Source organism: Hipposideros armiger, unplaced genomic scaffold (assembly GCF_001890085.2).
Source record: "Hipposideros armiger isolate ML-2016 unplaced genomic scaffold, ASM189008v1 scaffold_162, whole genome shotgun sequence".
NCBI classification, from domain to species: domain Eukaryota; kingdom Metazoa; phylum Chordata; class Mammalia; order Chiroptera; family Hipposideridae; genus Hipposideros; species Hipposideros armiger.
This window is the reverse complement of record NW_017731512.1, coordinates 1,798,212-1,822,969: the sequence shown is the minus strand read 5'-3', so window position 1 is coordinate 1,822,969 and position 24,758 is coordinate 1,798,212. Positions and strand designations below refer to the sequence as shown.

The window sequence follows — 24,758 nt, the reverse complement described above, 5'->3', positions numbered from 1 at the left end:
AGAGAGAGAGAGAGAGAGAGAGAGAGAGAGAGAGAGAGAATATGTATGCTCATGTACGTACCTAAACTCCAAAAATTAGCAAGAGGGAAAAGGAAAAGAAAGTACAGTAATACCTTGGTTTGTGAACATAATTTGTCCGGAAACAAACTACTCATATTGCAAGACATTGCTCGTTTACCATGTTAGAATGTATTAGAAATGTTTGCTCGTCTTGCGGAACACTCGCAAACCATGTTACTCGCAATCCAAGGTTTTACTGTACTTTAACATTCTTCATAAAAACAAATGAGCAAGAGTGAGTTAGGCATATGAGAGACTGCTGTGACAATTTTAGAGAGTATTTAAATTTTTAAAAGAAAATTAAAATTTTCTTTCTAGGAATGTGACCTCTGGGTGTTGACGGATGCAACCCTTCTGAAGGATTTTATTGATGGTGTTTGTAAGTAAAACCTGGCAATGTGCTTTTAAAGTATTTAAGCCTTTCATCTCAGGTTTTTAAAAGTACTTATGTAGGTATGAATGCTTTCTGGTTGAACATGGATATTGTGATTTATATTTTCTGTCTTCTTATCCTAAATTGTTTGGAGTTTAATGTACTTGGAAGTACACCTGGGACATAACATGGACTGTTCATCTGGGCCTTTGCCTAAAACTTTGAAAAGACTGTTTTCCACTTGCTCTCTGAAATTCTTTGAGGTGGTTAGATTGTTGGACATATTGGAAGAGCCTGTGCTTCCAATTTGTATTGCAAACTGCTGTTGTTTTGGAATTAGATAAAAGGAACAACATGTTTTTGAAACATTTTTGTTCTCTAGCTTTTGGATGTTCACTTAGAATATAGATCAGATGCTAAACGTAATGTCGGCACATACACACATGTGTGTGTGCGCGCGTGTCTCATCAATCTGAGGTCTTCCTGCGCAGGGTCACATCTTTACATCCTAGTGCCCTGGATTGCTAAATAGAGTTGGTCACTGAACTAATAATAAGTGTACTTTTAGGAAGAAGTCATAAAATGTTTCGACTGAAGGAAATGTATAAATGAGAATAGGTAACTGTGGAAGTTGTTCTTTTCTTTTAGGTAAAATTTATACAAATCATCTTGAAAAGCTTTAGAACTCTCACAATGTCTATCCCTGAATTCCCTATTTTCAGTCAAGCGTTCTCAGTTTCTCCACACCAATCCCCGGGCTCTCTCCAGGATCGTGTTGGTTCTTGTCACCACAGGACACCTTAGCCTCTGTCCTGAAGCTAAAAAGATAACTTTACAGCCTTAAAGGTTTTATGACATCATTGTGATCTCTATGTATTAAAGACATATGGTAAATTTAGTTTTCTTCCTATAATTGTCTATCCTGGATCACCTTCCAAGCAATCTATCTCTTTTCATTCTCTTTGTCAGTGTCGGCTTTTACCCATCTTTGTTCATCTTTACTTATCAAATCCTGATACCTACTGTATTATTCATGCTATTGTTAGTATTACTTATTTTATCCTTTACCTTTTATGAGAAACTTCTTCCTTTTTACTATAACAGAAGAAACCTGATGCATTTACTAGCAATATTGTGTTCCTAGAAACCTTCTCAAGTGATCAGCATTCATTTTTCTGCCTCTCTTCTGTGTCAAGATCAGTAGGTACATAGAAAAAATTTTTTTGGCTACTTTTTCTTGGGTACTTCAAGACCCTTGGTCAACAAGCCTCCATTAAGGGCCCCTTATCATTTGAAGCTCAAAAATTTTAATTATAGCTTCCTCTATCAACATTCAGGTCACCTACTTTCCCTTTCCCTTTATATACATTGATGCTCTCACAGAAGATTCAGAGTCTTACTCCTGTTGTCATCCTGGGGGATTTGAATGTCCACGTGGTTGATCCATGTAATGTGCGCCATCTTGTGCACATTATGTCACCGCTATGGCAACAATAGTCACTGAAGGTCATTATCAACTGCGCTGCTCTACTCCTAACATTTCAAACATCTACCCTTCTACTTTGTATGTTCTATCACTCCCCTAAATCTATTAAATGTCTTTTTTGCTCTTGACTTCTGATTATTCTGGGGTTATTAGTTCCTTCTGCCTTTATTTCCCTCTAGTACCTGGACTGGGTGGGCCCCATGGTTAATCAGTTTGGTAGACTTTTTCCTTAGTCCATTGTCCTTCCATGTCATCTTCCCTGTTAAACCCAACTATGGAACAAATTGGCTGTTTATCTTACCCCTCTGTTTCTGTACCCTGATGTATACAGATGATGTGGTACCCTGATACCACAAATACCTTAAATTCAATATGTCACAATCCAAGTTTATGATCTTCTCTCTCCTTATGACCTTAGTCTTCATTACCATGTTTTGATTGATATATGATTCCTTGAATAGATATGATTTCATATCTCTGCTAATGAAATCATAATTTACCTAGACGTCCAAGTCAGAAAATCAGAACTCATCCTTGATTCCTTCCTCTCTTCCTGTTGAATATGGAACAGCATAGTGGAATTTGCCATCAAATACTTCTGTCTTTGAATCTGGCTTTATGACCCTGAGAAGATCAATTAGCCTCTGTAAGCCTGTTTTCCCCCTGAAGTATAGAACTAATAATATTATACTACAGGATTGTTACGAGGTTAAATTCAAAAGCATGTACAATGATTAGCACGTGTTTGGCATTTAATAATAAGTCTGCAATTACCTATTATCTTATCCCTCAGATCCAGTTTGTCATTCATTATTTAGTAGATAGGGATGATATTAATTGCATGCCTAGCATGTACAAGGCAATGGAGATTCCAGCTTGGGGCAGACCAACAAATAGTTAGAAGAGTGTGCTGAGGGCTGTGAATGAGGAAGTGCCATCGGCACACACAGCGTTCATCCAACCAAGAGGCAGGGCAGAATGATCTCTCGAGGGTATCTGTCCTCTTTTCTGCCTGGTTTCAGACCCTTATCGGTGTCTCCTTGACCATTGCTATAGCCTCCTAACTAACAGTTGTGCCGACCTCCATTTTTCCCCAGCTCTAAACCGTTGCTTACACTGAGGCCAGGGTTATTGTATAGAACACGGGTTAGATCATGTTTCTATAATAATTTATTTAAAAACCTTCAATAGGTCATCATTGCTTAAAGGGTTACGTCCAAACCCTTTAGCGTAGGATATTTGATATTTTAAAATCTGGACCCAACCATTCTTTTTTTTCTCATTGTATGCCACTTTTACCTAATACTCATTATCATATTCTGGACATGCCTTTTTACTTAGCTTACGTTTTTTTCCTGTGTGAGAAACTACTTAAGGAAAATGGAATTCAAAAGACAATGCGAAATGGATTTTTCCTCCAACCATACTCTTTACATCATTCAACAATTCTCTGCCTAATAGACATTTTACATATGTCTATTATTACTGTTGACATGTTTGCTACAGCTTTCTATTTGTCTGCCTCTTCCATAGACTATGAATGGAGCTCATTGCATTCATCTTTGTATCCTTGGTATCTGCTACAGTATAATTTTTTTACATTTCATTTTGAAATAATTTTAGAATTTTGGAAAAGTTACAAAAATAGAGCTAGGTGATCCACAGTTTGTATGGCAATATGGCTTTTTTATAAGGATAAAGTTACTGGATGATTGTAGCATCTTATGGCTGGTGTAGCCAATGGTAATCAGCACTAGAGGGCTAAAAAGAGGAGAACAGCAAAATTGGAGGTAGTTTACAAATGTAATTTAACTTATTTCTTAGCACCTGTACTGTAAGTAGTTTTTCAGGTATTGGCCATAGGGGCAGGGTACTTTTTTTTTTTTTTTTAGTTCTGGCTTGACCATAACTGGTCCTGTATCCTTGGGTATGTCAGTTGATTTCTCTGGGTCTCAGATTTCTCATCTGAGAGGATTGAGAAATCCTCAAGTGAGAGGATTGGGCAAGATGAACTCAAAACTCCAGTTCAGCTGAGTTTTGCTGTGATTCTGTGGGCTAATTTTATAATCATTCTTTACAGTGAATTTTTCCTAACAGTTGTCAATGTTTATTTTTAGATGAAAGTGTAGCATTTGTTGATGACTACTGGGAGGAAAATGAAGGATACTTAGTAGATTCTTATGACTTTTCGGCTAGCAATCCACGTGTCAGAAAGCATTTTCCAGAGACTTGGATTTGGCTAGACACCAACATGGGGTAAAAATTTATATATAAATTTCTTTGCTCATATATATTTTGTTTAGTATTAGTTTTAAATAAGTTTTGCCTTCTTTCTAGTTTAAGTACAAATATAGTGTGATTAAGAAATAAAAAATCAAGAGGTTTTTATTTTAAAATGTTTATCGTATCTGAATATAGTATTTAATAAAGCCACAGGCAAATTATGACAGTGAGAGTATCATTAAGGGGAAGATAGGCTTTTTTCTAGTAAAGGGTGATTTTAACTTCCTTGAAGTCTCTTGGTTGTCATTGAGAACAGTTGCTGAGAGTACATTTGTTGCCCTGGGGTGGGAAGCACTCGTGGTTACTCCCTCTACCTTGTGGCTCCTCATAAAACATCCTCTGGAGCCTCAGGGAGAAGGGCTGTGGGTGGTGGAAGGAATTCAGCTTAGTTGACAAACCTTGTGCTACTTGGCCTGATGACCGAGCAGGTAAATCATGAAATCTACCCATTTTATAGTTGGCCATTTATGGAAACTTGAAATAGGACACAAGTCAAACCAAAGAAACAACAAACAATAGCATTGATTGGGATACACGGGGAAACTTTTATGCAAATTGAGAAACATAAATTGGAGTTATTTGAAAAAATATATTTATTATCTGTATGAAATGTATGGGAATAATGTTCGTTTTGAAGATATGAGCACTGTAGAAAGCTTTTATTGAGATGGATCAGTATGCAGTGTTATGACCTTATTATGACCTGTTCCCTGAGAACATAGGATCTACTATTTTATGTTTAAATCTTTAAAAAAATTTAGATATGTAAATGATTTGGAAAATTAATATTCTTCTAAAAAATGGGTTAAGTTATGTGGATTTATTTTGAAATGTGTCAGTTCTTAGTTTTGTGGTTTTATGTTTATCTTGACTTCAGATCCAGGATTTACCAAGAATTTGAAGTTACTGTACCTGATACTATCACTTCTTGGATGGCTACTGCTTTTGTCATCTCTGAAGACTTAGGTCTTGGACTGACAACTGCTCCAGTGGAGGTAGTATATTAAAGTTCTGCTTATAAGTGTTATAGTGTCATGAGGCAGAGAAAGTGTCAATTCCGCAATGGAGTATGATGTTGATCATGGTTTAGAGATTACTTTGTTTCATCTGTTTTGTATTTTGGAATGTGAGTGGTAGTAAGTTGCTACATGTGCTAGGTCCATATTAAAATTTGGATAGAAAGTTTATTAATGACCAAATCCAACTACTTCCAAAGGTCAGAACAGAGAGAGAGTATTTCTGTGTGTCCCTCTTTCAAGGACAAGCAGAACTTCTCAGGATGTCCCCTAGCAGACATTCCTTCACATCTCTTTGGTCAAATTGCATCACATGTCACTTCCTAAACCAGTCACTGGCAAGTGGAATATAATAACTATCATTGGTCTTAGACCAGTAGCTCTCATCTCTGTCATACCTGATGCCTCCTTTTATAATAGATATTTTGTTTGTCTCTTTACCATCTAAAATGAAATTCATAGGCTATGTAATACACCTACATAGTCAATTAAAACTGTCAGTATGATGCTGTAAGTGAAATATTCAGGGGAAATAAAAGGAAAGTAATTATAATAAAATAATATATATTTCAGGATACAAGTGGCCAGGCATAGCTGCACTGGAAGGCATAGTAACATATTTAAATATTTACGCATGTATATTGGGTTGTCAGAAAAGTCATGACGTATTTTTTCTATGTTTTTCGTTGCAAAAACGCGTCATGATTTTTCCGACAACCCAATAGAATCACCCTGTGTGTAGTAGCTGTAAATGTGGTTTGACATACATGTGTTGTTTTAGCAACTCAAAAACCTTTAGTGGTCCTGCCTGTGGTGCTGTAAATTTCTGAAACAAGTAACAACTTTTGGCAAAGTTAGAAATAAAACAAGTGTGGTCTTTTTTTGATTTACAAAATGGTTGCATTCATGCAAATTTAGTGTGCACTGAAAAATGCTTTGGGTTTATATGTAAGTTGGAATTACATAAGTTATAAGCTCAGGTCATTATAAGCAGGTACTTTATCTACATGAATGTCTGAAGAGACATTCAAGAATCCTGAGGGACATGGGACAGCTCTTTGTTGCCTGGGACTGTTCTGAGCATTGAGACCTTCACCCACTAAGTGCCGATAGCACCCTTCAATCCTGTGACAATCATTTGGACACTTCCACAAATGTCCAAATAAACCTATGGAGGAAGTTACTGCCGCCAGTGAGAACCACTGGCCTAAACTAATCAAGGTTTATCTTCAGAGGCAGGGGAGGGGTTCAGCTTCCCTGCAGGGCTTGGCCAACAGCACCAGAGTTGGGTCACCAACAAGGAAGTACATGTGTATGCATGTGTTAGAAGATAGTAAGCAGAACATCATTTAGACTTTCCACATGAGTCTAAAACAGGGGCTGTTTGATTTGGCGAGTGGCTTTTAAAGCAGATTGGTGGAGTCAACATAGCGTTGTAGAATTGGAATTTGGCTTTGGCGTCAGACACACTGGGATCCAGTTCTGGCTCCTCTATGTACTAGCAATGTGGTCTTGTACTAGTTGCAGAGGGGTCTGAATTTCACATTTCATTTCTGTAAAATTTGAGCATTAAACTTGCCTCACGGGGTTGTCATGATTAAATGAAATAATCTGTGCAAAGTACCTGGTTCCTAGTAGGCATTAAATAAAATGTAGTGATTACTAAGTTAACTAATATAAATCAATTTACCAACATTCATTTGGGATAAGTTGCTATTTGTTTTTTGTTGATATGCAAGCGGACATTTCTGTGTGAAGTTATAAGCTTCATAGGTTTTGTGAGGTTTGCTTTTAATTGCATAAAATGTGAAGCATTTTGAGTTAAATAAAATATGTATTTGTTGTGTTCTTTTCAGCTACAAGCCTTCCAACCATTTTTCATTTTTTTGAACCTTCCCTACTCTGTAATTAGAGGTGAAGAATTTGCTTTGGAAGTAACCATATTCAATTATTTGAAAGATGCCACTGAGGTAATATATTAAAGGTTTTGTTACTCACTTATACTTTAGGGAAAAAAATGGAGAAAGCATGCAGGGATTGGGTTGTGTAGTGTTTAGGCTCTGGGTATCTAAGCCTTTTATATATCTCTGGAGGATTGAAAACAAGCATACTTTGTCAATGATTTCTTCTGCCTATTAATGTCAAAGGATATTATCAGCATGGCTAAGCATTCTCTCTTCCTTGTCCTTTCCAGCACAAATTCTTCACTTTAGCCACGTAACTTCCATGTTGTCTCTGAGGCAGATCTTTTTCTTTCTGGCCACCCTACAGTTTTTTCCTAGCCTTACTCACATCGAGAATGTGTTGCCACTTCTCACTGCCATTCTGTGCCCACTGCAGTTGGAAAGAATTTATTCCATTTAAGTCCTGGCTTGAAACTGAGATGCTTTTAGTTACCCATTTTATTATGTTTGTTGTCCCCATGTGTATACAGTGTGTTCTATTTTCAAGGCTTTCCTTTTTGAGTCATGTGCCCTGTGTCTCCTTAGTCAGGTCCCTGGAGGGCAGAGTGTTTGTGTTGTGTTCACAGTAGTGTTAACCAAATGACTGATTCCCCCCTCACCCGAGCAAGTAAGGCTATGTCATTAACCTTATTAGGGTGCTACATGAAAATGCCATAATCTCTTTAAGCATTATGTCTATAGAGTAAATTGTTCCTGATTTTAAAATTTTACTTTTTAATTTAGTCAACATGGTACAGTGTAAAGAGCAAAAGCTCTAGAGTCAGGCAGCTCCCCTGCTCTACCACTTACCAGCAAATAATTGTAGTTTCCTCATCTGTAAACTGGGGCTAATAATTACTATCTCTACAGAAAATATTTTGAGAATCAGATGAGAAAATCAATGGGAAAACAATTCATAAGATGCAAGGACTAGAGAAATGCTATTTTTGATGAGACTGGGAACTTGGACTTACTTTACAAAAGTTTACAACCAATGTATGCTTCAGGACTAGTGTCTGAGTCACACTTGCCTTGGAATAATTTTGGCAGAGATTCTCAATGAATATGATAACGTTTGATCCTGTTTGTCTCAGGTTTTTCTAATGGTACCAGTGTGAGGATGACCCAGTTAAATCAGGCTGGTGGCAATACCATGACATGAAATCACCTTTCTGGGCACCTCTTTACTGTTCAAAGTCTTCAGAGAATGAAAGAATGAAATGTTAGTGGGACTTTAATGTTAGAAATGGAATTGAAGAATGCCCTCTTCCCACATATCCTAAGGTATACAGGGGAAGCATAGGAAAAAAATTAAGTTTCCCTGATGCCCTTTTGTCCTGTCCTTGGCTGAAGCTTTGTCTCATCTTTCTCTAGTCTTGGACCTCACGGGTAAATAGCACCTAGAGTGATGATAAAGCAACACTTTACTAAGGACCTTTTATTATACAAAACTGTTGATAATTTTTTTTCCAGGTTAAAGTCATCATTGAGAAAAGTGACCAATTTGAAATTCTAATGGCTTCCAATGAAATAAATGCCACAGGACACCAGCAGACTATTGTGGTTCCCAGTGAGGATGGAGCAACTGTTCTCTTTCCAGTCAGGCCAACACATCTGGGGGAAATTCCAGTCACAGTCACAGCTATTTCACCTGCTGCTTCTGATGCTATCACCCAGAGGATTTTAGTCAAGGTAAATGTTTAAAGTTTCAAATAACTGAAATGGAAATATGTAATTGAAAGGGAAACAGAGGATGGTTTTTCTTGGTTAGATTTGTTGGCAAGATGTAGTAGGTGATCTCCTCTACCCTCCTGGGGATGCATACGTGTTTTCTCATCTGTATGTAAAAATATATAACATTTTGGAAGTAATTACCAATTTCTTCTTTAAACTTATAGTGTGATGATAAAGCAAGTCTCTTTTGCAGTCAAGTACATTTACAAATTGTGTTACATTGGGACCCTATTAAATCATGCCAAGTTGATATGTAGATTTTGAATTTTGGAATTTCTCAATACAGGTAGAAGAGATCTTTTTAAGAGGAGACATTATGCACAAAAAGGCAGCTCAGCTTAGTGGATAAACACTTGTGTTCTGGAGTGAGGCAGCCCTGGGCTCTAATCTCAGCTCTGTCAAGTGTGACTTTGGATAAAGTGATCTCTCTCTTGGATTATAAGAGGACCTACCTCAGAGAGTTTTTCTCATCACCTTTTCATTTTCTCCTTTGTCATTTCTATTGCCATTCCATGAAATGTTTTGTCTAATTTAACTAGAAAGTGAACACTTAATAATAGATTTAAAACAAGAATCAAAACATGGTAGGTACTTACCTAACTGTACACACACTGCAGACACAACAGGCCAGATGTTTGTCTTATTATCTGCATACTGTTCTCTGTAAACAGATGGTTAAAGACCATGTTAATTGTGTTGCTTTTATTTCAACAGGCTGAAGGAATAGAAAAATTATATTCACAATCCATTTTATTGGACTTGACTGACAGCAGGCTACAAACTACCCTGAAAACTTTGAGTTTCTCCTTTCCTCCCAATACAGTGAGTGGTAGTGAAAGAGTTCAGATCACTGCAATTGGTAAGAATAGAGTATATCATCATCACTACTGGTTTATTTGTATATGCTGTATATATTTTCATCCATTTATAGATGTACCATATTTTCTTATTTAGTTATAATGAGAAGAGGTTGTGAAGGTTTTTGGTTGGTACCAATGGCTGATTAATAGAAAGGCTAGTATGATATGTACACCGAAACCAGTTCTTCTCAATGTTCACTGTGCGTATGAATCACCCAGGATCTTGTTTAAAGGCAGGTCTGGTTTAGTAGGTCTGGGGTGGGACCTGGGATTCTGCGTTTCTGACGAGCTCCCAGGTGATAATGATGCTTCAACCACTCTGAGTCGTAAGGCCCCAGTATGATGCAGTTGCACAGGGTGGTTCTTCCTTTTAAAACAATGATTGCTGTTTATTTTTCTTTCTTTTTTTTTTTTTTTTTTTTAAAGATTTTTATTGGAGAATTTGGTGGATGGGAACAGTGCTGGGGAATTGGGGGGAAGGGGAACAGACAAGTTGCTGTCGTTTTGTTCTTCAGTCTAGTTGTGGAGAACGTTGCTTCATTGGCCCAAGTTGGCACCATCATTGCACTCTTCCCGAGTGAGGCAGATCAGTCGCTGGCTTCTGGACGGCCGCTCACTGCAGCTGCTGGCCACTCATGCTGGCTGCTGGCCACACACGGTAGCCCATGGCAACCCACTGCAACAGGGGCTGCAGCCTACGCCGTCGCTGGTGACTCAACGGCAGCCCAGCTCCAGGTCGAGCTGTTGTTCAGCATCTTAGCTGTAGAGGGCAGTGTCACTGGCCCTCATATGTGGAATCTGAACTGGGGCCCTCTGGAATCCCAAACCAGCTCTTAACCATCGTGCCACTCGGCCGGCCCTGCTGTTTATTTTTCAATTGTAGTTGACATTGGCATTATTTTATGGGAGGTTATTTCTAAGAGCAGAGCTTCTGGCTTTTGTGACTCTCAAGCCCTAGTAGATAGCAGAATCTTCTATGGCGTTTTGTAAAGACGCAAATATCTGGCTTCTACTCTTAACCTACTCAACAGAATCTCTTGGGCTAAGGCTCGGGTATGTATATTTTGGAAAGGTTCCACAAGTGCTTCTGATAACCAACGGTTGAGAACTACTGCCTAGGGCAGTTCTCTGTGCAGGACATAAGTCACCTTTACAGTAGGAAACTACTCACTGACTTTAGGCACCCTCTTTTAGTGCGTCCACCTTCTGGTACCCTAAAAGTACTTTTGAATCATCTGTTAAACAGAACTTCCACACAGTTTGCTTATACAGTTGTGCTTTACAAAACACCGAAGGGAATATTTAGATTAATGACATCTAAATAGTTTGGTTCTCAAGGTATTAGGACCTAAGGCTCTTTTTCAGAGGTTCTTTTAAATCTCATCTGCAGGTATTATGCTTTCTATTATAACCCCAAACAATGAATTCCTCTATAGAGGACTTTCTTTAACAGAATTAAATCAGCTCTCAAGTAGGGGAATAAATTCTGCCTAAGCATCTCCCAGAGTTGGGATGCTGGAAGATGCAGCCACACACACTGGGAGATGCAGTGCACATGCACACACACACATGCATGCATGCACACACATGCACACAAGCGGAAAAAGCCTTGAATTTTAAATGCATTGCACCACTCCTTACACTGGAATGACTCTATCTAGGGTCACTGAAATACTCTGAGGTTTACTTTTTAAGCTTGACCTAAAGAATGATCTTTCAGGTTTTGTTTTTATATGTCATTTATTTAAAAAGACTATTTGGTAGCCCAGTATGTGTGATTGTTAGCTTGCTTCTTTGAATTTTGAGAGTCTAAGTTTATGTTCACTCTGAGTTAAAAATATAACCTGCAGTGGTAATAATATAACCTTTATTTATTTCTCTGTGTTAACACCTGTAGTTTAAGACATCATATGGCAGCAGGACTGCAGCCTACTCATATGAAAGACGTCTTCCTCTCCTTTTTGGATTCATTTTTTTAGGATCAGGTTTTTACTAGCTATTTGGACTTGGAATGGTATGTTTCTAAACTACACAGAAGAATATTCTTGTCCATACAGCTCAACCATAGTGGGGTTCGAATTACAACTCAGTCTCTCTATTTCTGAATTTTTACTTGTTTACCTGAGTCATGATTTTACAATGTATTGTAGATAGAGAAATATTTTAAGCATGTGCTTTGTTTAATTTTATTTTGCTAACTTGGAAGAATATTCCTAATTCTTTTTGATCCTGAGAGCCATTAAAATATATATATATTTGTTAGTTCTACTTTGTTGTTGCTAAATAAAGCACATTGAAAACTACTACATTTCCTGCCCCTTTAAAAAAATATTTCTCAAGTATTTGCAGGGGATTAGTAAGAAATCAGAAGGAAGCTCTATTTATGTGAAGAGTACTACTAATAAAACATTTCTTTCCTATATAAGAATGATGGTTTCCTAGTGGTTAATTCCTGTCATTTTTGTTCAAGAATTATTTTTTAAACTTATTTTTTGTTTAGTGTATGCTTAGATCTTTAGCTGAGCTAAAAGTGTCCTAGTTTGTCACATAATGTACAAGTTCATTATCACTGTATTATCATTTATTTGAGAAATGAACAATTGTCTTAAAAATTTGATGTAAAATTTCCACTCTGTTCCGAGCAATAGATGCCTTCTGTACTCAGTGGAAATCTCTGCCACCAAAGTACAGGTCTTGAGTATTTGCTGAATGTATTGAATATCTTGTGGTTTCAGGAGATATTCTTGGTTCTTCCATCAATGGCTTAGCCTCATTAATTCGTATGCCTTATGGCTGTGGTGAACAGAACATGATAAATTTTGCTCCAAATATTTATGTTTTGGATTATCTGACGAAAAAGAAACAACTGACAGAGAATTTAAAAGAAAAAGCCCTTTCATTTATGAGACAAGGTAAGCATTTTAGAAACATACTTTTATTTGTAAAAAAAAAATAATTTATTTTTAGGTAGAGTTCACTCTAGACCATGTTTCAAAACAGACAGATTTTTGTCTTTGCTATGTGATTGTGGGACTAGATGGTGTTGAAATGTGCTAAAAGCGTGAGCAAGGAGAGGCTGCACCATTCTTCCTTCAGCGAATTGTTTACTAATTGCTGCTTGTTTGTTAAGGAGTTTGTTTCTGGAGGGGTTTATATTTTAGCAAGAGACCTGAAATTTAAAGCTACTTGAAAATCTAAAGGAATGAGTGTTCATTTATTCGTTACACGTTTGTGGAGTACCCCTCAGTGCTGACGAGAGAGAGGAAGTCAGGGCCTTTCTTGTCAAGGTATTCTCTGTTCAGTAGAGAAGACAGTCAGCATGTGGTGGGGACCTTCTTAGTGCATTAAAAATGTCAAACAGATGGTTAGGAGAGAAATATTTGTATGGGGAGGCCTTGCTTCACTCTCGGAAAATGCCACAGCAGTGATGACTCCACTCTGACTCCTGAAGAGGCTGATGCTGGTTGCAGACACCAGATGCTTTGTGTCTGCAACTTGTTAATGCCAATAATTAACATTAGCTGAGTGCTTACTATGTGCAGGCAGTGTTCTAAGCACTTACATCTAATAGTTCATTTAATACTCACAATTAGTATTCCTTCTACTGCGTTTCCCCGGAAAATAAAACCTAACTGGAAAATAAGCCCTAGCATGATTTTTCAGGATGCTCGTAATATAAGCCCTACCCCAAACATAGGCCCAGTTCAGGATGTCAGCCAGACATGACTGTTTGAGTAAATGTAGATTTTTATACATGAATAAATGAATAAGTGTAGATTGTTAGAGCAAAAATTAATATAAGACCCAGTCTTATTTTTGGGGGAAACATGGTAGTTTTACAGGTGAGGAAACTGAGGCACAGAAAAGCTAACTAACCTGCCCAGGGTCACATAGCAAGTGAGGGGCACAGTTGGGATTTGAACTCCAAGTGCTTTCTATGGTAAAGTGTATGCTATGCTAAGAACAAATGAGATCTTTGCACATGGTCATAACAGTTATATTTAAGGAGATGAGTAAAAAATATTTGAAATTGTCATTATTTAACTGCACCTTTCAAAAGCAAGATTCCAACTTGCATTCAAAATCTAATTTGGCTGGTTTCAAGTAGATAGTCTATGGGAACTAGACTGGTATACATTCTTTGGGATACTTTAATGTAATAAACTATTTTAGAAAATGCCACATCATTTCATATTTTATATGCTTTATGAATTGTAATGCTGGCTAAGCAAATATTAATGCCTTAAAATGACAGAATATGTTTTTAAAATTTATTTGTCAATTACGGCTGACATATAGTTGTATTAGTTTCATGTGTACAACATAGTACAACATTATACACACTAAGCAGTGATCACCCTGGCAAGTCTAGCACTCATCAAGACAGAATAAGTTTTATAGTCTGAACTATTTAAGGAACCATCATCCACCCCTTAAAAATAATTTGAATTTCTGTCCTAGACACTTTGCTCTGGGTCAGCAGATATTCTAAAAAGTGAATGGTCCAAACCATCAGAATCTGTTTTTTTTTTTCTCAAAAGAACGCTGTTCCCTCAGGCCAGTCCTGGCCTTGTAGGTGCCAAACAGCAGTTTTTCCAAGCAGCCCTCCAGGTGGCTCCATCTCCTTGATTGCTTGGGAGCCTCCCTCACTTTTGCTGTTGTTATGAACTTAAAGGCAATGCTCTTATTTCCTCATCAACTTTTGGAGAAGGCGCAGAGGGACCGGAGGTCAGACAAAGCCTTGTTCTGTAAATGCCACATAGCCTTTCAAATTGCCAGAATGAAGAGCACCACCGCCATAAAGAAGACTAGTCCCACCTGCGGAGGTTACGGCACCTGTCATGGAGGCCAGACTTGGGCTCGCTTCATCCTGCCCCTTGCTTTGGGCCAGTTTTCCAGAGCCTGGAGCCTTATTTTCCCTCCTGTAAGACAGAGGTCATAAAGATTACCCCCACTTTTGAAGATTAAATGAGCTATTGTAGCACTTTATTGAACTCATAGTAAATGCCCAGGAACGGTCAGCTGTAGTGTAGTTAGTTGCGTCATACTAGGGCGTTAGGGTCTAAAGTCAGCAGGTCAATCCTGTCCATCCTCCCTCTAAAAACAAATGTCAAATGCTGCCACTCCCTCCATCTCACAGCTGATTGCTCCGTTCAGATGCCATCATTGCTCCCCTGGACCCCTGCAGTGGCTGCCTACACAGACTCTCTGCTTCTATGTTCATAGTTGCCACATAATATAAAAGGGAGCTTTTTATAATCTCAAAATCATGTCACTTCCTCGCTTAAAATTCTCCAGTGGGTTCCTGGCCTCAGTCTACAAGGCCCTGCGTGAACTGGCCCGGTCTCCATCTTTCATCTCACCTGAGGCTGCCCTTTCCAGACTCCCCAGCTGCCTCCAGCACCACAGTGCTTCAGGGCCATTCCACATGTTCTTCCTTCTGCTGGGAGGCTCTTGCCCCAGATCTTTCCATAGCTGGCTCCTTCTCATGGTTCATGTAGTGTTTTTCTCAGCGTGGCCTTCCCTGACCATTTAGTAACTCTCATTTATATTACTCCAATTTATTTTGTTTGCCACACTTAGCATTATTCAAAATTCTCTTGTTTTTCTATTATCTGTCTCCTGCACTACAAGGTAAGCTCCCTGACAGTGGGGACCATGTTTAATCTCTTCTCCACTATATCCCTCTATAGGCATCTCAATACACATGGAATGGATGAATGTATTATTATCAATATTAACTTCTTTGGGCCTTAGGTTCATTATCCTCATGTGGAGATTGGACCTAGACCTCTCAAGTGCTTCCACAATGCAGAGATTATTGATAAACACTAAAGGTTCTACCTGGCCCTGGCATGTTCTTGTCAGCTAGGAAATGTGACCAGTGGTTCCAACGTGTCACCTTTTGAACTGGCGAAGTGGCTGGTGGAAGTCAGCACAGCGGAGCTTCCCCAAATGCATCATTTCACATGCTGAACTGAATTATATTTCAAAGTAGTGGACAAAAACTTCTTGGTATAATGATTTTCATTATGAAATCAGTGTCTTGTTTCAGAGACTCTGTTTTTTCTTTTGCCATCACATTTGCCAAAGTCCTTTAAATATACCGTAGTTGTTTTTATTTTTTAAGAAATTAAAGTGGCTTTGGCGCGAGTCATGATTATATTATTTAAATGTCATTTATGAACAGCGCATTGTTTTACTTAAATCATGCTTGGCCCAGGAGCCCTGTAACCTAACCCGTTGTTTTTTTGGTCAAAACAACAGCTACATCATTGAATGAAGTGTCTTTTGCTGTCAAGAGAAAAATAGAACCGTAAAATGAAAGCTGTTTTTGATAAGGACTGGAAATCCTGAATCTGTTAATTGATGATTTAAAACACTTGTTTTCCTCAAATATTTAAATCATAGTGCCTGAAGCTCAATTTTTCAAGTGAGACTCAGACCAGGCTTAGTGGAAAACACATTATATTTTCTCTATTGAAATAAAAACAAGAGAAAAAGTAGGTTTCAGAATTCTGATGCTGCATTTTGGTCATCACAAGAATGGCTAGAGGCAATAGTGAAGATGCTGCAAAAAATAAACCCGGTAAAGTTCTCACTTTCCACTCAGGTCCTAGGGAGTAAGGCAGTTGATAAGGATTACTTATCTTTTAGTACATAGAATGTTTTTATCAGCTTTTTACCAGAGAAAGTGACTGATATAGTCACAAGGAGCTGGTTTTACTTCTTTTATTTGTGTGCAGTTTTGACACTTGAGGTAAACCAAGTCAAAGTATGGTTAGAATGTTACTTTTCTGTGTTTCTGTGAATACTACTTTCATCTTTCTTATGATAAATTGTAAATATTTCACATTTGTGGCTATTTCAAAGAAAATCCATGACCCAGTAAGGATCTTTTCTGGCCCTTTATAAATGACAATTCATGTGGCATTATCCCAACAGCCTCTGGACTTCTGTATTTCAGATTGTCTGTTAATTCTGATTACACAATTGCTTTCTACAATAACTCAAGAGCTGTTCATAAAATTATGAATTTAAAGGCAATACTCTTATTTCCTCATAAACTTTTGTAGAATACCATATTTTTGCCTTCCTCACCTATCGCGATGACAAGTCTCCAACTTAGGTGTCTATACCAGAACATCGAATTGTATTAATAATCAGCTGAGTCAACAATGTTATCTTCTGCTTATGGAATGGATGATTTGGAGAATAAGCAAGCGAGGGTTGATTGGCTTAAGACGAAGCAGGGAACCTCCTAGGAGACTCCCACCAGCAGAGTCATTTAAGCTCCTCTCTCTAGGTTCTGATTCTCTCCTTTGTTTTGCCATGGGAGCAGAGTTAGTGGTTTGGATTCCTAGTTTTATCTGAACCAGCTCAAGAAATGCACTCCCAGCTCGACTGTCCGTGAGTCCTCCTCCTCCTCTGGGCTGGCTGCCTCTAGTAGAAGAATGGCGCTAGTTGTTGATATTAATGCGGACTCTTGGAGGTCAGCCACCAGAGGGGTAATTTCCATAAGCACTGATCTCATCTCCATGAGCTCATCTCTCTGACTGGTTTTACAATAACTCATACTTGGAACTGCAGTTGTTGATGTGATTTGGGGGCTTGGAGGCACATGGTCTTCTCCTTGACATTGGTCTTTCTTCCCACAGAAGCACCTCCTGTAGTGATGGAAGGCCCCAAACCTTTTTTCTTTTTACTTCTCTTCCCTTCTCTTCCCTTCTCTTCCCTTCTCTTCTCTTCTCTTCTCTTCTCTTCTCTTCTCTTCTCTTCTCTTCTCTTCTCTTCTCTTCTCTTCTCTTCTCTTCTCTTCTCTTCTCTTCTCNCCTCTCATCTCCTTTCTCTCTTTCCTTTCCCTCTCCTCCTCTCCTCTATCAGGTTGAGTTCACAGTTAAACTGCTCTCTGGTGGATTTAGCCCTGAACTGGAAATCGAGGAAGAATGTCTTGGACTTTTTAGTAAATGTCCTTTGGGAATATTAGAAAATTATTCTGCTTCTCTGTGATCCCTGACTGGCTCTGAAAAATGTTGTGTTTTTTTCAAGGTTAAATGAAAACTAAAATATGTTAAAGTGAACTAAAGTAGTGTGAATAATGCCTACCATTTAATTTTTTCCGTTCTTATTTGATTTTTTTGAATGTATAGAATATTAATTTCCTTCCAAAAGTCAAACTTACTCTAAAAGGTACATGCAAAGTATGTCTGCGTCTCTTATATCCTTTCTCCCTACCCCTCATAGGTAACTTCATTAGTTTCTAGTTTTTCTCTCTCTCTGCAGAAATTAATATATACATATATGCTTTCTTATTTCTATTTTTCTTACACAAAAGGTAGTATACTATTTTTGACTTTACCCTTTTCACTTAATAATATATCCAGCAAATTTCTCTGCATCAGTTCAGAGAGAGCTAGTCCTTGTTTTCTCATAGCTGCATAGTAATGCATTATACAAGTGTATATACTATAGTTTATTCAGCCAATGTCCAATTTGGGGGCATTTAGGTAATTTCTAATGTTTTCATAATTACAAATAATGCTGCAATGAAAAATCTTCTGCGTGTGTATTTTTGTATCTTCAGGCTAGATTCTTAGAAATGAGATTATTGGGTTAAAAGGTATAGACATTTTCCTACACAGGCTCTGTACCATTATGAATTCCCTCCAGCAATGGATGAGTACTGGTCTCCTTACAGCCTCCTCAACAGAATGAAGGGTCAAGCTTTTGAATCCTTGCTAATGTGATTAGTGAAAAATGGTATCTCAGTGTAGTTTTAATTTGCATTTCACCTATTATGAAGAATACTTTTTCATGTACTAAGGTCTATCTTTCTTTGTTTTTTATGAAATGTCTGTTTTTGTCTTTTCTCCATTTTTTTTTCTATAGGGTTTTAAATCTTTTCTTCTAAATTTAAAAATGTCCTTTATTTATGTACACATATAGATACATAGCAATAATGTATAAACATATACATAAAATTATATATTAATATTAAGGATATGAGCCATTTATCACTTATATGTTGCAAATATTTTCTTCTAACTCATCATCTGTTTTTTAACTGTGCTAATAGCATGTTATGCCATGGAAAGTTTAAAACAATTGTTTTTTGTAGTCAAATTTATCAATTTTTTAAAAAATTGGATGCTTGGAAAGCCTTTCCCTATGCCCATGTTATGATATGATACCTATTGCTTATTGAGAGCTTGTCGTGTTAAAGGTACTGTGCTAAGGACTTTTCATACATTAATCATTGAAAGAGCTCTCTGAATTAATAGGAAACAGCAGTTTTGTAGACAAAGAGACCTTGGCTAATGCCTAGCTTCAATACCTACCAGCTGTGTGACTTTGCACTTGGTGTATTTCTGAGTTCCAGTTTTGTCATTTCTAAAAATGGAATAATAATGGCATCTACATCGTAGGGTTGTTGTGAGAATTACATGGGTTTGTACGTCAAAGGGCTTTGAACAGTTCCTGACACATAGTCAGGGTTGGATAAAGGTTGGCCATTTAATATTTTAGCTTCAAATTCAGCAAAATTCTGTCATCATTTAAATGGTATTCATATTTCTTTTACCATAGGTCTTAAAGATCACCATGAAAGAGTGTCTCGTTTTTCACACATTTTGTCTTACTGTAGCTTAAATCAGACACTCAGATATGGGCTTTCGGAAAGGCTCAAGAAGAAAAGTTTGGGACATAGCAAGAGCAGATTAACTAGTTTAAAAATATTAATGCTAATGTTTTGTCCAATATGAATAATTGCTTGTAGTTCTTGATGCTTCTAAAATGTGGTATGCATAAAGTAAATATTTTTTATTACTAGAATTGACTAGGGATTAAATTCAACATATTAGAAAGGTTTATGGTTGCCAGGCTCTACGTGGCCGTGGTGCAAGGCTCAGAGTGCGTGATGTCACCTGCCTGTGGTGGAATCCTCTAATTTGCAGGAAGAGGTTTTGCTTATCAGAGAATCATTGATAGTGCCTGGAGTTGGAAATGGTTTTGGCTCTTGCTGATGCTTGATTTTTAACGATAAATTATTGCTATTTTAATTTCATTTTTAGCAAGTTAGCCTGTTGTGGATTGTTTGGTGAATCTTTAATGTTTGACCTATGATTTCTTAGTCACTGGGCTTTGAGAGCTACATGCATGGCTTTGCAAATATGAAACAGCTGCCTCTTATTTGCAACCATTTATTTAAATATGAAACATCTGCTTGTATAAAGCAGACACATGAAACTTAAGCCCCTCCCAAATTTACTTCTATAGTCAAACTTTATTACCACCACCAAGTTCTTTGTTTTAGTGAAAACTTGGAATTGATGTGGTGGGCAGACCAGTTGGTCTTTTGGTTTACCCCAGTTGGCTATGACCCCCAAATTTTAGAGCCATTGTCTTAGATAATTTACAATCTCTACCCCGGCCCCACTGTTGCTGGCCTAAAAATAGAAAGCATTTTTACTTCTGTTTTAGCCTTAAAATTTAATTATGATACTATAGATAGTTTTTTTTATGTAGCATACAATTTTAGCTGACTAAACATTGAAACCATTGTAGTGAAAACTACAGAGTTAAATAAAATTCTGCCTTTACCCTGCTTGCTTTTGAATGGCTAGAATTATTGTCTATGTTACAGTATTCTTCTGAATTTAATTTAAGTGAGGGATATTAGTTCTTTTTATGCATTCTTCTTGAAAAGTTCTGGTATTTTAAACCTCTCACAGCCTTTAACATAGAAAGTATTCAGTATTAATTGTTGACTTGATGTTTTCTTCTTTCCCATTCTCTGCCCATATTTCCTCAGTATGAAGTCATGATAGAAACTTCCATTCATTGTAAGTTGATCACATTGATTATCTATTTTGGTGTCTTCAGGTTACCAGAGAGAACTTCTCTATCAGAGGGAAGATGGCTCTTTCAGTGCTTTTGGGAACGCTGACCCTTCTGGGAGCACTTGGTAAGTGTTTTTGCTAACGGAGCAAATCCTTGTCATGGAACGGGCCCTCGCTAGGTCCTGATGGCCATGAAGTTGACAGATGTATTCTATAGCCTGGCCTTAAAAGACATTCTACCTTTTAAATATGATTTTAAAACACTAGCAAATCAAGTGTTTTTATTTAGAAAAGATAGGTCATAAATCCTCTTTTTTTTTTTTTTTTGGTGGGGAAAGGAAAGCAGCAATAAAAATACCTCATGGTGATGGTGCAACTGACAAGAAAAATCAGTTAGAAATACCGGATGATTTAGTTCTTTCTTTAATCTGACATGATCAACATGAACTGTGTTAATGCAGTAAACGTAGTTTCTTTAAGGTTATTTTTTTGTGAAAAACAGTGATGGAATTAAGTAATGAATATCAGAGATTCTTCCAGAGTGGAATCTGTATGGCTGATTTTGGATGATTACTTTTTCTCCTTGCACTGTCTTCAGTTCTATATTTCACTCGGAGGAAGATTGACAAACTGTATGAGTGGGGTTAGACGAGGCATGCTGTGGTAACAAACAACCCCTTAAATCTCAGGAGCTAATTTACAATAAAGATTTTTCTTACTCATGCTGCATTTCCACTGTGGGCCAGCAGGGGGCGCTGCAGGCTTTGCTTCAGCTGCCACCATCTATCTCACCATCTCCTGGGAGGCTCCAGGTTTGCCCCTCTGAAAAGAGAAGGCTGGATATCCAGCACTGGCAACTGGATGCTTCAGCTTGAGTGTAACATTTTATTCACTTTATCATTGTCAGAGCTGGTCACATGGCCATGCCTAACTTCAGCGGGTAAGGAAGTGAATTCCTCTGCATACTCAAAGTAAAAGAAAACTGGATATTATTGAATATTAGTAATGTTTACCACACTAAAGCTTTTATAGGATGAAACAGATCTGCTTCAAATTTTCTTTTGGCATGAGTCAAGATGTAGATCCATAAATAGAAGGGTTTCAGTGTTTTATTGCTTGACATTCTTTTCACCTCAATATTTAGTGTTCTGTAGCAAGGATCGGCAAACTTTTTCTGAAAAGGGTCAGATAGAAATATGTTAGGCATTGCAGGCTACATAGTGTCTCTGTTGCATATTCTTCTCTCTCCTCTCACCCTTCTCTTTCTCTCTTTCTTTTTCCCTTTAAAAACCATTCTTAGATGGAGGGTGGGTGGTGGGGAGAGGTCCTATAAAAGATCCTGGTCTGTATTTGGCCCAAGGGCCAGATCTGGCCCAACAGATTTGGCCCACAAGCTATAATTTGCTGACTCCTATCCTATAGGAGAGAAAATAGCTATTTCCTCTACTTAAAAGTACAACATGGTTGTGAACTATATATGCATATACTTCATCCATGGCTTTAGGATGAGTGAAGTATGTAATATCTTCCTTGGTAAATACCCAGAACAGCCCAAAGATGAACAATCTTGGACAGTTGATTTAACTCTCTTGGAGTGTCAAATTCTCAATCTATAAAATAGTGAGGTGGGATTAGATGATTTCTGAATTCCTTTCCACATCTGATATTTTGCAAGTTGACCTGGAATTTCTTGGCCATACTCAAGTAAAAACTAGGTCCACCAGCTAGAATTGTTTATGTTGTCTCTATTTTGTCTTTCTTCCCTTTGTTTCTTCTTCAGTGATTTTTCCCTTTGGTGAATCTTCTGATGGAGGAAAAAATATTGTTATTGTTTTTCTTGTTCAGCATTATTTGGAGGACTTTGTAAAATGTGTTTTATGTAATTTTTCCTTCTTTTTCACCAAGGTTGTCAGCTTTTGTTTTAAGATGTTTCCTTGAAGCTGATCCTTACATAGATATTGATCAGAATGTGTTACACAGAACATACACTTGGCTCAAAGGACATCAAAAATCCAGTGGTGAATTTTGGGAGCCAGGAAGAGTGATCCACAGTGAGCTTCAAGGTGGCAACACAAGCCCAGTAACACTTACAGCTTATATTGTGACTTCTCTTCTGAGATATAAAAAGTATCAGGTATTTAACTTTTAACTTAATAAATGAGGGTGGGAAATCACAAGGAAGATAGGTCTCGATGGGTCAAATATGTGTCTGGAAACTTAAAGAGTTTTGCAATTTTACATCACATTCGGAGTCTGAATTTGGGCCTCCTTTTGCTTTGCATGTGTGGCCACATTCCAAAACCTGAGAATAAAAATATTGACCACTCTTTTAGAATAATGAAGAGAATTATAAAAATGCTTTCTAATGTGAATGTTGTTGTACTTGCTGCTGGTAAGTACATATTTATACTTAAAAAATACATATTTTATCATTGGAAAAGTTAATTTCTTGGGAGACAGAAAATTCTTCAGAATTTGGAAATGCATTGTAACAAATTTAGATCATGAAGGACTTCTTTTTTATTTCTAAAATATCATGGAGCAATTACAGTGTCTGCTATTAGTACAAAGTACACCCACACTCTGAAAAGCATGTTAAATGGATGAGAATGAGTGTGCATGGAAAGTTTTGCCAAGGAGCTTAATTTTGCTCTACAGCTGTCTCAGTGACTGATGTGTCACTGCTTCATGCTGACTGCATTTCACATGATCAAAAACAGCCATTCTCTGTATTAAGCTCCTACTGTTTTCCTGTCCCAATACCAGGCATGTAGAAGAAAAAACTTTCCCCTGACCTTACAGCTTCAACACCTGAGATCAAATATGAGAAATATCTTTCACAAGCTGTATTTTATGCTCCCATCTGAATTTGTGATATTCAATGTGAGAAACACTGAATATTCTACTTCTTATTTCTTATTCCCTAATAGGACTGGTGCCTATTTAGTTATGAAAACTGAAAAGCAGTGTTAGTTTCAGAACACACGGCAAATCTATAAATGTCAGTGATCATCGTTGAGTCCCGTTGCCTAGGACAAAGTCAGGTGCTTAATAGACACTGAAATTATTGTTTGAATAGGCTATTCAGGTTATTTTGAATGGTAAAATATATATACATATATATTTTTTTCTTTCAAGCCTAATGTTGATGTGCAAGATTCTATCAGCTTTTTGGAGTCTGAATTCAACAGAGGAATTTCAGACAATTATACTCTAGCCCTTATAACTTATGCGCTGTCATCCGTGGGGAGCCCTAAAGCCAAGGAAGCTTTGAATATGCTGACTGGGAAAGCAGAACAGGAAGGTAATGCATGGGACCCGCCTGAGATTGTTAACCTGTTAAGCATTATGAAATATATAAATTATGTGAAAAAGTTTTAAAAGACAGATATGAAGTTGAGTACATTTACATCTTCTGAATGGGATAAAAAATGAAGAGATGAGCTCTGACGGGTCTGACATGGCCATGCTGCATCTACTCTCCCCAAGAGTTTTCCGGAGAATTTCAGGGCTTGGGTGTTTCCTTCTTTTCGATACATTCTGCCAGATGTCAGTTACCCTTTGAGTTCTTTGATACCATTGCTGGTTTGATGGCCTTGAGTGGTCGTTAAGACCTTGGGTTGTGAGAGACGTGGGTTCAAATTCTGGTTCTGCTACTTTCCTTTATGAGTTTCAGTTTCCCGAACTGTAAAATTGGAATAGCACCACACCAATTTTAGGGTTGCTGTGAGGATTAAATGAGATAATGTAAGTGCGTGCCCCATGGCAAATGTTCAAAAATATGAACTAAAATGCTGATTAATAGAAATGCAAATGCCAAAAAATGCTGTTAGTGAATTATATGTATGATTTTTTTTTTTTGAGTGAGGACTGCTTAGGGGCTGCAGCAGGACATAAAAGTACAGGTGTTGTTACTTCTCAAATGGCCTCCACAGTCAGGGATTCAGGTGTGTGTGTGTGTGTGTGTGTGCGCGCGCGTGTGTGTGGCGGGGAGACAGGGGGGTGGGTGGGCTGAAATAATTTTAGGTAATGTTTTCTGATTCAAAGCTCTGTTAATTCAAGAAGGGATATCTGTAGAAAGTGCTTGGAAACTTTTGAGACTAAAAACTATTGTATTAGTACTAGCAGTAACTTAGATTGAATGCTTATTACCTGTTGCAGTGCT

At 37.6% G+C, this 24,758-nt stretch overlaps 1 protein-coding gene across 5 annotated transcripts in view; it reads left to right on the top strand.

The window, feature by feature from the left end:
- The window catches only part of CD109 (CD109 molecule), a 156,084-nt gene that overhangs the window by 119,007 nt on the left and 12,319 nt on the right, over positions 1–24,758 (top strand). For all 5 annotated transcript variants that reach the window (XM_019651610.1, XM_019651614.1, XM_019651611.1 and 2 more), the window contains 10 exons: positions 379–439; positions 4,037–4,175; positions 5,080–5,197; positions 7,075–7,188; positions 8,635–8,853; positions 9,610–9,754; positions 12,491–12,667; positions 20,637–20,718; positions 22,499–22,727; positions 23,732–23,897. In XM_019651610.1, the coding sequence (XP_019507155.1) occupies positions 379–439; positions 4,037–4,175; positions 5,080–5,197; positions 7,075–7,188; positions 8,635–8,853; positions 9,610–9,754; positions 12,491–12,667; positions 20,637–20,718; positions 22,499–22,727; positions 23,732–23,897 (1,450 nt within the window). The remainder of the gene's footprint in view (positions 1–378; positions 440–4,036; positions 4,176–5,079; positions 5,198–7,074; positions 7,189–8,634; positions 8,854–9,609; positions 9,755–12,490; positions 12,668–20,636; positions 20,719–22,498; positions 22,728–23,731; positions 23,898–24,758) is intronic.